Here is a 13,480-nt window from a genome sequence, read left to right on the forward strand (position 1 = left end):
CTAGAATATTTTAAACTATATAAGTGGCCTGAACTAGCTTTCTATTGGACAGCCATTGGGCTAGACTAATTTTTAAAAGCTGAGCTAATCAACTCATTGTACTTGGGACACAATCCGAAGTCCCTAGTAAGGACTTCCCTGGTGCTTCAGAATTCCCATGCTTCCAATCCAAGGGGTGCATGCTCAATTCCTTTCTGGAGAACTAAGATCCCACATGCCCGTGGGGTGGCCAACAAACAAACAAAACAACAACAAAACCCACAAAGCCCCTAATGAGAGCCCTGAAGACTCCAGGTGAGAGGCCCGTCATCTGTGGCACTCTCGCTCCAACTACACGGGCCCTTTTTTGGTAATAAATTATGAGTAATGACATTTGAGTGCTTTCTAGTGGCAGCACTGTCCCAAATGTTTAATCTATTTTAACTCAGTTAATCCACACAAACCCCATGAGGTAACATCCCATTTTATAGATGGGTAAATTAGACATGGAGAAGTTACACAGTATTTGAAGCTGGATAGACAGTGAAGTGATGGAGAAATGATTTAAACCCCAGCTGTCAGATTTCAGAGCTCACACTCTTGAGCCCTTGGTTAAATAAACTGCCTCATTTCCCTGTACAATTAGAAGAAATATAATGGTTCAGACTGAAAGCAATCTAATCCTTACTTTGTAGCAAGATCAAAATCATCTTTCAGAAGGCACAGAACTATATCAATTCTTTGGGTCAATAAACCTCCCCACCCTGTTCAAGTGCTCCGTTTACTTTTAGGTACCTCAATCTGATGAAGATATTAACCAGCATGAACTTGTTCTATAGTTTACTAACAGAAATACTGGCTACACACACCCACACACACACACTCTCTAAACGATGCAAAGTTAGGGATCTTATTGACTAGGTGATAACTTTCAAACCAGTTATTCCCCCAAGTGCTAAAAGAAACCACTGCCAGCTTTGGTGATGTTTTTAGAAGTATGTGTGTCACATGAAAAGATGCTCAAAACCATTAGTCATTAAGGAAATGCAAATCAAAATCAGTGAGATAACACTCCGTACCTACTAGAATGGCTATAATAAAAAAAAATTAAAAATGAAAATAACATGTCTTGGCAAGATGTAGGAAAAATTAGAACTTTCATACTTGCTGGGAGGAATGTAAAATAGTGCAGCCTCTACAGCAAACAGTATGGCAGTTCCTCAAAATCTAATGAAAGAATAGAATTACCATATGATCCAGCCGCTGCACTCCTGGATACCTACCCAGAAGAATGGAAAGCAGGGAATCAGAGATATCTGTACACCTATGTTCACAGCAGCATTATTCACAATCATCAAAGCGTAGAAGCAACCCAAGTGGATGCATAAAATGCGGCCAGGATCACCACTCCAAACAACTACAGGAAATGGGGAAGACATGGGCTCAGAAGCCTGACGAAGCTGCCAATATAATTCTGTCAATAACTAATGAAGTGACTTATCTACCTTTTGCAACCCAAGGCAAAAAGAGGACACTATAATAAAAACATACCCACATTTTCTCTTTCCCTCAATATCTGCCTTCTTTCTCATTAAGGTAAATATCAGAAGTTCAATTTCCCAGTGATTTCTTTAAGCTTCTAAGTACTTGCTTGCATGAACTGCTTCTAGGCCCTAGGAAGGACCTTGGCAATAGATTATACAGTTAATTTTTCTTAAAGGTGCAAAATGGACACATACTGTGATTGAAATAAACACAGCAAACTCCTATTTCTACTCTGAACTGACCTGTCATACACCCCCTAGTGAGTGGGGCTGCAGTGAGAATAAGCATTTGGGGGATCCAGTCAGAGGGAGCTGGTTGGACAAACACCAAGTCAGAGATCAACAGGATATCTTAAGATTCACATTCATATAGCCTATAGCTAAACCGGCAGCGGACTGGCCCCAGGGCAGCCACTGGCAGCAGAGAGACGGAGGAGCCCTCCATTCCTGGGTGTCCTCCAACACTGGCTCCCTCCCCTGGACCCCCTTCCCAGCCACTCCAGCAGGGCCTCTGCCTCTACCCTGGGCCACCCGTGGGTCAACACTTGACAGCCAGTGAGGGTTTCACAAGATCAACGAGGCCCAGCAGCGGGGCAACCCGGGCTGAAGGGCATGTCCGTGCTAGTTAGGGCCTGACAAAGCGTGGTCCACTGGAGAAGGGAATGGTAAACCACTTCAGAATTCTTGCCTTGAGAAACCCATGAGCAGTATGAAAACACAAAAAGATATGACACTGAAAGATGAGCCCCCCAGGTTGGTAGGTGTCCAATATCCTACTGGAGAAGAGCAGAGAGGTAACTACAGAAAGAGTGAAGAGGCCGAGCCAAAGCAGAAACAACACCCAGCTGTGGTTGTATTTGGTGGTGAAAGTTTAAAGTCCCATGCTATACAGAACAATGTTGCATAGGAACCTGGAATGTGAGGTCCATGAATCAAGATAAATTGGATGTGGTCAAATAGGAGATGGCAAGAGTGAACATTGACATTTTAGGAATCAATGAACTAAAATGGACAGCTGTGGGTGAACTTAATTCAGATGACCATTATATCTACTAGTGTGGGCAGGAATCCCTAAGAAGGAATGGAGTAGCCCTCAGAGTCAACAAAGAGTCCAAAATGTAGTACTTGGTTGAAGTCCCCAAAATGACAGAATGATCTCAGTTATTTTCCAAGGAAAACCATTCAACATCCCAGTAATCCAAGTCTATGCCCCAACCACTAATGCTGAAGATGATGAATTTGAATGATTCTGTGATGACCTACAAGACCTTTTAGAACTAACACCGAAATAAGATGTATCCTTTTCATCACAGGGGACTGAAATGCAAAAGGAAGAAGTCAAGAGATACCTGGAGTAATAGGCAAGTGTGGCCTTAGAGTACAAAATGAAGCAGGGCAAAGGCTAACAGAGTTTTGCCAAGAGAACACACTGGTCATAGCAAACACGCTCTTCCAACAACAGAAGAGACGACTCTACACAGGGACATCACGAGATGGTCAATACTGAAATCAGATTGATTATTCACAGCAGAAGACGGAGACGCTCTAAACAGTCAACAAAAACAAGACCAAGAGCTGACTGTGGCTCAGATCATCAGCTCCTTATTGGAAAATTCAAGGCTCAAATTGAAGGAAGTAGGGAAACTACAAGGCCATTCAGCTATGACCTAAATCAAATCCCTTATAATTATACAGTGGAGGTGACGAAAAGATTCAAGGGACTAAATCTTGTAGACAGAGTGCCTGAAGAAGTATAGATGGAGGTTCGTAACACTGAACAGGAGGTGGTGACCAAAAAAACCATCCCCAAGAAAAAGAAAAGGAAGAAGGCAAAGCGGTTGTCTGAGGAGGCATTACAAATAGCTGAGAAAAAAAGAGAAGGGAAAGGCAAAAAAGAAAGGGAAAGATATACCCAACTGAAGGCAGAGTTCCAGAGAACAGCAAGGAAAGATAAGAAAGCTTTCTTAAGTGAACAATGCAAAGAAACAGAGAACAACAGTATGAGAAAGACTAGAGATCTCTTTAAGAAAACTGGAGACACCAAGGGACCATTTCTTGCTAAGATAGACACATAAAGGACAGAAACAAGATGGACCTAATAGAAGCAGAAGAGATTAAGAAGAGGTGGCAAGAATACGCAGAAGAACTATACCAAAAAGCTCATAATGACCCATATAACCACGATGGTGTGGTCACTCACCCAGAGCCAGACATCCTGGAGTGCGAAGTTAAGTGGGCCTTAGGAAGCATCACTCCCAACAAAGCTAGTGGAGGTGATAGAATTCCAGTCGAGCTATTTCAAATCCTAAAAGATGATGCTGTGAAAAGCTGCACTCAATATGCCAGCAAATTTGAAAACTCAGCCGTGGCCATAGGACTGGAAAAGGTCATTTTCATTCCAATCCCAAAGAAAGGCAATGCCAAAGAATGTTCTAACTACTGCACAATTGCACTCATCTCACAAGCTAGCAAAGTAATGCTCAAAATCCTTCAAGCTAGGCTTCAGCAGTATGTGAATGGAAAGAACTTCCAGATATTCAAGCTGGATTTAGAAAAGGTAGACAGAGAAGACAATGGCACCCCACTCCAGTACTCTTGCCTGGAAAATCCCATGGACAGAGGAGCCTGGTAGGCTGCACTCCATGGGGTCGCTGAGGGTGGGGCACGACTGAGCAACTTCATTTTCACTTTTCACTTTCATGCATTGGAGAAGGAAATGGCAACCCAATCCAGTATTCTTGCCTAGCGAATCCCAGGGACGGGGGAGCCTAGTGGGCTGCCATCTATGGGGTTGCACAGAGTTAGACGCGACTTAGCAGCAGCAGCAGAGGAATCAGAGATCAAATTGCCAACATCCACTGGGTCATAGAAAAAGCAAGGAAATTTCAAAAAAACATATACTTCTGCTTCATTGACTATGCTAGAGCCTTTGACTGTGTGGATCTAAACAAACTGTGGAATATTCTTGAAAAGATGGGAATACCAGACCACCTTACCTGCCTCCTGAGAAACCTGTGCGCTGGACAAGAAGCAACAGTTAGAACTGAACCTGGAACAACGGACTGGTTCCAAATTGGGAAAGGAGTACTGTCACCCTGCTTTTTTAACTTATACGCAGAGTACATATGAAATGCTGGGCTGAATGACTCACAAGCTGGAATCAAGACTGCCAGGAGAAATATCAACAACCTCAGATTTGCAGGTGATATCACTTTAATGGCAGGAAGTGGAGAGGAACTAAAGAGCCTCTTGATGAAGGTGAAAGAGCTGGCTTAACATCCAAAATAAAAGATCATGACATCTGGTCCCATCACTTCATGGCAAATACATGGGGAAAAAATGGAAAGCGTCAGATTTCACTGAGGATGGTGACTGGAGCCGCAGGATAAAAAGACACTTGCTCCTTGGAAGAAAAGCTATGACAAACCTAGACAGCGTATTAAAAAGCAGAGACATCACTTTGCTGACAAACGTCTGTATAGTCAAAGCTATGGTTTTTTCAGTAGACATGTGTGAATGTGGGATTTGGGTCATAAAAAGGCTGAGCACTGAAGAACTGATGCTTTCGAACTGTGGTGCTAGATAAGACTCTTTAGTCTTATCCAAGAGCAAGGAGATCAAACCAATCAATCCTAAAGGAAATCAGCCCTGAATATTCATTGGAAGGACTGGTGCTGAAGCTCCAATATTTTGGCCACTTGAGGAGAGGAGCCAACTCATTGAAAAAGACCCTGATGCTGGGAAAGACTGAGGGAAAGAGAATGGGGCAACAGAGGACGAGCTGGTTGGGTGGCCATCACTGACTCAATGGACGTAAGTCTGAGCAAACTCAGGAAGACAGTGAAAGACAGGGAAGCCTGGCATGCTGCAGTTCATGGGGTTGCAAAGAGTTGGGCAGGACTTAGCAACTGAGCAATATTAAAATTGCTAGCTTCCAGAAAAACCCCTACCACCCTATGCTGCCCCACCAGATATCTGACACGAAGTGTGCAGGGCTAGAGGTTGCGGATCATGACGCAAATGCACCCACAGCCCCTTTCCCTTAGACCTGTCTGGGAAGGGGAGGAGAAATCAGGCTTATGATACATGAAATGAGAAACTAGCCAGGAGAAAATTTTTCCAGGCATCAGAAATGTGAAACTAAGGGGAGAATTAGGTTCCCATTTTGTCTATTCAAAATGGAAGCCTTTCTTATAGGAATACAGTAGATGGTGCATTTTATATCTAAAAAAAAAAAAATTTCCCCCTGATTTTGTGAGAATGAGTAAAATAAAACTTTTCAGAATTCCTGTGGGAAATAAATGACTTACCTAAAAGAGATGAAAAATGTTCAAAATTGTAGAGGCCTTCAAAAGTGGTAGCAGACCATCCCACTCCAAATAAAGCTTATTTAAAAGTAAAAAAAAATAGCATCTGGAGACGAAAAATAAAGGTTGATTCCAAAGTAAATACTGATAAAATATTTCCCGTAAGAATTAGTCCTCCAGATCTGCAGCAGTTCTTCTACTGGGTCTATGGGGTCTTATAGTAACTGGAACTAATGAGCAGGTCAACAATGCATGCTCTATTCATGCACTGGAATATTATCAGAGTTATAGAAAAAAAATGGAGTAGGGCTTCCCCAGTGGTCCTGCGGTTAAGAATCTGCCTTGCAATGCAGGAGACATAGGCTCGATCCCTGGAACGGGAATATCCCGAAGATTCCACATGCTGAGGGGCAACTAAGCCCGTGCACAACTACTGAGCCTGTGCTTCAGGGCTGTGAGCCACAACTCCTGAAGTCCGTGCGCCCTAGAGCCCCTGCTCCCCAGTAAGAGAAGCCACTACAATGAGAAGCCTGCACCACAGCTAGTGAGTAGTCCCTGCTCTCTGCAACGAGAAAGCCCATGCGCAGCAGCAGAGATCCAGCGAAGCCAAAAATTGATTTTAAAAAAAGGAAAGAAATGAAGTACATTATTACAACATAGATGCACCTAGAGAATAGCACGCTAAGTCGAAGAGGATACGTATAATTCCATTTACATGAAATATCTAGAATAGGCAAATCCATAGAAACAGAAAGATTAATGGTTGCCAGCAGCTGGGAAGAAGCTGGAAGGGGAAGGGCAGTGCCTGTTAATGCTGTGAGTTTATTTACTCTTTGGGATAATGAAAATGTTCCAGAATTAGGTAGCGGTGATGGTTCCTAGCCTTGTGAATACACTGAAAAACACTGCAAGTGAAAGAAGTGTTAGTTGCTCTCTTTGCAACCCTAAGGACTATAGCCCCCCAGGCTCCTCTGTTCAAGGGATTCTTCAGACAAGAATACTGGAGCGGGTTGCCATTCCGTTCTCCAAGGGGCCTTCCTGACCCAGGGATCAAACCCAGGTCTCCCACACTACAAGCAGATTCTTCACCATCTGAGCCACCAGGAAGCCCAATTGTATGCTTTAAAGGGGCCTATTTTATGATATGTACTTCATAGCCCAAATTTCCAATACAGAAAATCTTAAAGCATAACAGGATATAAACAGACATGACCCAACCTTGTAAAAGCACCTACCATACTAGACTAAACCTAGAGTCTAACATCACAATGTGGCCATAGGCAAAAAGGCTTTTTCTTCTTGTCACTTTCTAAATTTTCTACAATGAACAAGTAATCTTGCAATCAGGGAAGAAAAGAGGTCATTAAATTGGATTATATTGGCCTTTACACTGTTTTCCAAAAACGTAATACCAAGAAATGAGAATTGGGAATTGCCTGGTGGTCCAGTGGTTGGGACTCCAAGTTTCCCCTGCAGAGGGCATGATTTCATCCCTGGTCAGGGAACTAAAATCTTACATGACTCAAAGTCAAAAAGAAAGAAAGAAAGAAAGAAAGAAAGAAAGAAAATGAGGGTTTTCCTGTCCTATTTTTAAGACTCTCACTGGAGAGGGCTAGAGAAACAACTGAACCCAAAATTGGTTAATTCCTTAATAATCATCTTTAAAATAAAACACATTCTTTGTTCAACTGAACAAACTGAATATTTGAACCAAAAATTTGGCTTATTCTTTAATGACCATCTTTAAAATGAAACATGTTTTTGGTTCAACTGAACAAATGGCAAAGCCACACCCATGAATTATTTGGGGACTGGGCAGAGGAAGGAGAGAGTCTACCCACACCAATCCACTGTAACAGCACTGCATAGACACCACTGAGACAAGGTCAGGGGGCTAGAAGGGTGGCCTGGGGATAAAAGTCAAGAGAAATCCTTTCCCTCTGCGGCTTAAGTGTTTCCTGTGACAAACATGTACGTCAGAAGTTTAGCTGCTTTTGACCAGTGGTGTGGACAAGCCATCACGGCACTGCCAAGTCAGCGACAAGCGTGGCCTACACAAGCGTCCGTGGCGTTTCCCCGTTCTGAAATGCTTTGGTCAGGTGGGGCAGGAGGGCCCCCCGCAGTGACCCCACACTCACCCAGGCTCTCAGTCTCAGGCAGTGTGTGTTCACAATCAAGGCTTTCCTTGGAGCTCAGACACATATTTGCTATACTTAAAAACTGCTAACTAAGCCCCTGAGTATTGCTTTCGCTACCACATTCTGCTGCACGAGCTTTTCACCCAGACTGCACGCCTTGCACTGTAACATGATTCTTCTTCATTCATGCTGTTTAGAAAGATCTGGGTACCAACTTAGATAGCATCTATTACTGATAAACTGGGACTGGAAGTGGACATGCTTAAATAACTGTAGAGGTTTTTAATAAATAACCAAGTTCCATCAACAGTCAAGGCGAGGGACTTCCCTCGTGGCCCACTGGCTAAGATTCTGCGCTGCCAATGCAGGGTGCCCGGGTTTGATCCTTGGTCAGGGAACTAGATTCCACATGCCACAGCTGAGACCCAGCACAGCCAAAAAAAAAAAAAAAAGTCAAACAGAAGTTATCCTTGAGGAAGACAATTTAATTAACTGCCAACTTTTCAGGAAATCAAGTCTATAAAATAGCAAATTCACCTCTTAGAAGTTCTATTTACTCACCAACTAGAGCCACCTGGGGTTTGAGAAGATGCTGGGGCTCTGAGAAGAGGTGGGTCTCAATTTTCTGTTCTTCAAACTACTCCTCTGTGCTTCCTCCAACTTCAGAGATTCCCAGAGTCCTGTCTACAGCTCACCACCTCTAGCACATATTTGGTTTGGAAACTCTATGTTCTGTGGCTTCTACTTGGTCAGTTTAAAACATACCTCCATGTACTTGCTGTCCACATGGCAACTCCACGTCTCTTATTGCTTGCTGAATTGAAGTCTATTTTATAGGGGTATATTTTAGAAGCAAAACCATGGTCAACTCGCCACATCCTAGTAGCAGGGGGTGCTAAAAACTTGAACACCAATTTTAAAGATGGGTTGGAAGATTCATAACCTGGTGATTTCCTCAAATATAGAAAAGCTATTTCAAAATTAATATTCAGCCATGAATACAACAAACACAGCCACTATACTATGTGAATTTTAAGTTTAAAACCCTTGAACCTCCCCTTGGCTCTCGGGGGGGCAGGGGGGGGAGGGAAACCATGCAATTTAATATGGTTCAAAACATTATCACGAATTACTCTCCAACCTCATCTCTCATCAATTTTAAACACAGAACATTTATTGGTTCTTATTATTGTCTAGAATGCCATCCCTCAGTCTCTTGTTCTAGGTTAAGAGTGTCCGTTAAAAATCCATGTCCACCGGTACCGGAGGTGGTTTCGTCACTAAGTCGTGTCCAACTCCTTGCAACCCCGTGGACTGCCGGGGGCCAGCGTGAGGAATTCCGCCCATGGCAAAGGTCATGAGGAAGGAGGCTTGGCATACGCAAAGGCGTGATCAAGCCTCAGGAAACCCCCTGTTCCCGAGCATCTAACCCCAAAACCAGAGTCTGTTTTATGCTCTCACCTACACCTCTGACTTTACGGGGGGCTCTCCCCCATAACCATTTCTCTCGGAGAAGGAGTAAACGTGCAGCTCCAAGGCAATAAAGGTTCTTGGGCGTGACAAGAGTGTTTCAGCTTACGGACTCCTCTGAAGGTTATCTAGCCCACCTGTATAGGTTTGTCCGGCCACATGTGATTGTTTACAGCCTCCCAACCTGAGAGGCACGAGATGTTTTAGACTTACTAAAGGCAAAATCTTTTGGGGAGTTAGAAATTATTAGTATAGTTGGTTAGGAATTATATTGGTGAAGGGTCTCTTCATTTGTTGTGTCAATAATTGCTGCTGATTCCCTGCTCTGGGTGGGACAAGGATGTCTCAGGTCAAACCTCTCTGCTGACAGACTAGCTTGTGTGACAGGATTATCCATACTGCTGCCACTAGGCACGTGATTGTTTACTACCTCTCAACTGTAAACAGCACAGAGAGTTTTGGAGTATTTTGAGAGTCTTAATTAGCATAGGACTTTTTCTTCTTGTTGAGTCAATGATTGCCGCCAGGCCTCCATATCCTTAGGCACCTGGGAATATATTAATCAATGTATTTGGAATATAGCAAAGGAAATATAGTAGTTTTTAAGGTTAGCAATACTAGACTTTTTGAGTTAATGGATTTTCTCTTTTGTAATAGATCACTGTACTTTGTTATAAATCACTGTGTCCTTGCTATGTAAGACTGTAACTTTATCATATCTTAAGACTAAATAGATCTTAAGGGGAGCATTGGTGAAAGGATTTTCATTTGTTGGGCTGATGTTTGCTGCTAAATCTCCATGTTCCCTACTCTTATAATGAATATAACTAGCATATAGGAAGAAATAAGTATTAACCTTTAAGCATATAGGAGAAATAAGTATTAACCTTTAAGATTAATCATGTTAACCTTGGGTTAAATAAATTCCTTTCTTGATTGTAACTCACTACACCCTCACCCTATAGGAATGTAACTTTATTTGGAGGGTGGTGCCTGGTTTAAGAAAACACATCCTTGGAAGAAATAAGTTTTTTGGTTATCAGAAAGAAAGGATCATAAAATGTCAGCAGGTCTCACTCATGGCCAGAAGATAAGGTACCTTTTTTATATACATTTATGTGAAGCACCTGATTTTGATAAAGGTCAGGACTGCTGACCCTCACGTGACTCTGTATTCATCCCTATGTGTAACAAAAGGTATATAAGCAAACCCCAAAATAAAGAAATCGGATCAGTTTCCGGAAAGACTGATTCCCCCATGTCGCATCTTTCTTGCTCCCGTTTTTCTGGCTGAATTCCCATCTGGAGCATGGATGCTATTCCACGTAATCCAAGTTATTCAGCCTCTTTTTCTCTACTAATCTTCCTACTACACTATCCATTTCTAATCTCTCTATATCTGTGATTAAATATGTATTTTTCCAAAGACGCCGACTCCGTCCCCCCACCTTCGAATCACCCTGGATCCACCGGGGCTGGACCCCGGCAGTGGACTGTAGCCCGCCAGGCTCCTCTGTCCATGGAATTCTCCAGGCAAGGATACTGGAGTGGGTTGCCATGCTCTCCTGCAAGGGATCTTCCCCTTTCAGGGACTGAACCTGGGTCTCCCGCATTGCAGCTGAATTCCTTACCATCTGAGTCACCAGGGAAGCCCCACCAGCTCTTGTGAATGGCCTCCACTCCAACGACCGGCACCCACTGAAGAAGGTGGGGGGGGACCTGGACACGAAACACACGGGGGGGGCAGCACCACAGGGCTGCCTAGCGGAGACCAGGATGATGCAACCACAAGCCAAGGGACACCATGGCTGCCGGCAGCCTCCAGGAGCCAGGAGAGGCTCACCACCACTCACTTCAGACTGCTCCCCTCCAGAACTGTGGGAGACGACAGTTCTCTTTTAGCTCTCAAAGTCTGCGGAAATTTGTTATGGCAGCTTTTTGAAACACACCCTCCCCTATCCTCCACATAGTAAGCACCTGATACTTAACTGTGGGTCTTGTCTTTACTAAAACAGGCCATGTATCTGTTCACTTTCGAATCAGAATGTACTTCACGGTGCTATCTTTGCAAACAATTAGACTGGAAATTCTACACAGCAACAGAGAACCTACGTCACAGGCAACTCTATGTACACACAGAAACTAACCTCCAAATACTCTTTCAATTCTGCACATACATTAGCACATGGTAAGATGCTTGACATCCAACATGAGTCATAAGGGAAATGCAAACCAAAACCATAATGAGGTATCACTTTACACTCACTAGGGCAGCTATAATCAAAAAGATAGATAATAACGAGTGTCAAAGAATGTGGAGGAACCAGAAGTCTCATACGCTACTGTTAAGAATGTAAAATGGTACAGCCACTCTGGACAACTGTTTGGCAGTTCCTCAAAACCTTAAGCAGAGTTATCATCAGTCTCAGCAATTTCACTACTCGGTATATACGCAAGAGAAACGAAAACATATGTTCACACACCAAAAAAAAAAAAAAAAAAGTACGTACATGTTCAAAGCAATATCACTCTTAACAGCCAAAAAAATGCAATCAACCCAAATATTCAACAGCAGATGAATGAACAAACATGGTATATCCATATGATTCAGTATTATTCAGCAATAAAAAGCAATACATACTACAACAGGAAGAAGTCTCGAAAACGTTTTGCTAAGTAAAAGAAACCAGGCACAAAGGCTACAATGATTACATTTTATGATATGCCCAGAACAGGCAAATCTATAGAGATAGGAAGTTTAGACACTGCTTAGGACTGAGAGAGATGGGGGTGAAGAGTACAGGATTTCTTTCCTGAGGTGATAAAAATGTTCTAAAATTAACTGTGGTTCCAGTTGTACATGTCTGAATATACCAGAAAACACTGAATTGTGCACTTTAAATAGATGAATTGTTTGATATGTGAACTATGGCTCAATAAAACTATATTAATTAAACAATAGGGAGCCAGGGGGCCCTATTTGTAAGAATAAGAAACCAAAAACAATCTATACACAAAGTAAGATAAAGAAATTAGTTTTACCAATTATACACACGTTAAAAAAAAAAAAGGTCATGAACTGTTCCCACAGCATACCTGGTAGGTACCCAAAACTAGCTTGCAAAACAGCACTGCCCGTATCATCCTCTTTGTGTACACCACGTGTGTAGCCACAACTTAAAAGATGTTCAGAAAGTTGTCCACTCAATCCCCTAGCCAACTGAAACTGACTTTTTGCGTGGTATTTTATCTAAGCACCGTGTATTTTCTTTACAAAAATAAGGAAAACTTTTAGTTCACAGTCTTATTTACACGTCAGCTTCCTTGTTTTAATAATGAAGACAGCAGGTGTATTTTCAAAAGGACCCAGGAGCCAACTTGAAAGAACTCCCAGAGGCTAAAAATGAGACTATTTGACCAGAATTTGACCATGGTTACCGAAAAATGGACTGAAACAGAAAGTGCTATTATAAACTTAAAGTATTTCAAGAAAAGTATCAGTTACTCCTGGAGACCTGCAAGTTGGTAAATAAATATTACCAAATTTTCATCTTGCCATTTTTTAAAGAACAGAATGTCACGGTAACCACACAGTACATCTGAGGAAGTTTCTTTTTATGAAAGTGGTTCAATTAATAAATGAAAAAATAATAAAATCAGAAAATCACCCCTTTGCCTTTCATGAAATAGGTTTCTCAAAATCTATGGCTGCTACACCACAGAAAGAGAAAACCAGGTATGCACTTCCTGACCAAAGTCTGTGCCTCCACCTATGAATAATTCTTGCCTAAAGAGAAGAGGAGGAGGAAAGGAGGAGAAATGAGAATCTGAATATGATCAAACCTTTTGTGGTTCTCAACCTTACCAACAGAGTACAATCACATGAGAAACCTAAAATACTGTGCCTAGGTCCTAATACTCTGGAGATCAGATTTAGTCTACAATACAGCCTAAACACTAGAATTTTTTTTAATAAAAATCCCCAATTGATTCTAACATGCAGCCAAGATTGAGATCACTGCCCTAGATCTAACTACCAATA

The 13,480-nt window shown here is 42.3% G+C and overlaps 1 protein-coding gene across 9 annotated transcripts in view; it reads right to left on the reverse strand.

Moving 5' to 3' along the window:
• Positions 1 to 13,480, reverse strand: part of IGF2BP3 (insulin like growth factor 2 mRNA binding protein 3) — a 149,181-nt gene that overhangs the window by 47,316 nt on the left and 88,385 nt on the right. The window contains exon 1 of one of the 9 annotated variants that reach the window (XM_069587681.1): positions 12,535 to 12,807. The exons of 6 other annotated variants lie outside the window; for them this stretch is intronic. In XM_069587681.1, coding sequence (XP_069443782.1) covers positions 12,535 to 12,582 — 48 coding nt within the window. In that variant the 5' untranslated portion in view covers positions 12,583 to 12,807. Of the gene's footprint in view, positions 1 to 12,534; positions 12,808 to 13,480 lie in introns of those variants that run through there. 2 more of the 9 variants (XM_069587684.1, XM_069587680.1) reach the window with 2 other exon arrangements.

The sequence above is a fragment of the Ovis canadensis genome, chromosome 4, assembly GCF_042477335.2.
Source record: "Ovis canadensis isolate MfBH-ARS-UI-01 breed Bighorn chromosome 4, ARS-UI_OviCan_v2, whole genome shotgun sequence".
NCBI classification, from domain to species: domain Eukaryota; kingdom Metazoa; phylum Chordata; class Mammalia; order Artiodactyla; family Bovidae; genus Ovis; species Ovis canadensis.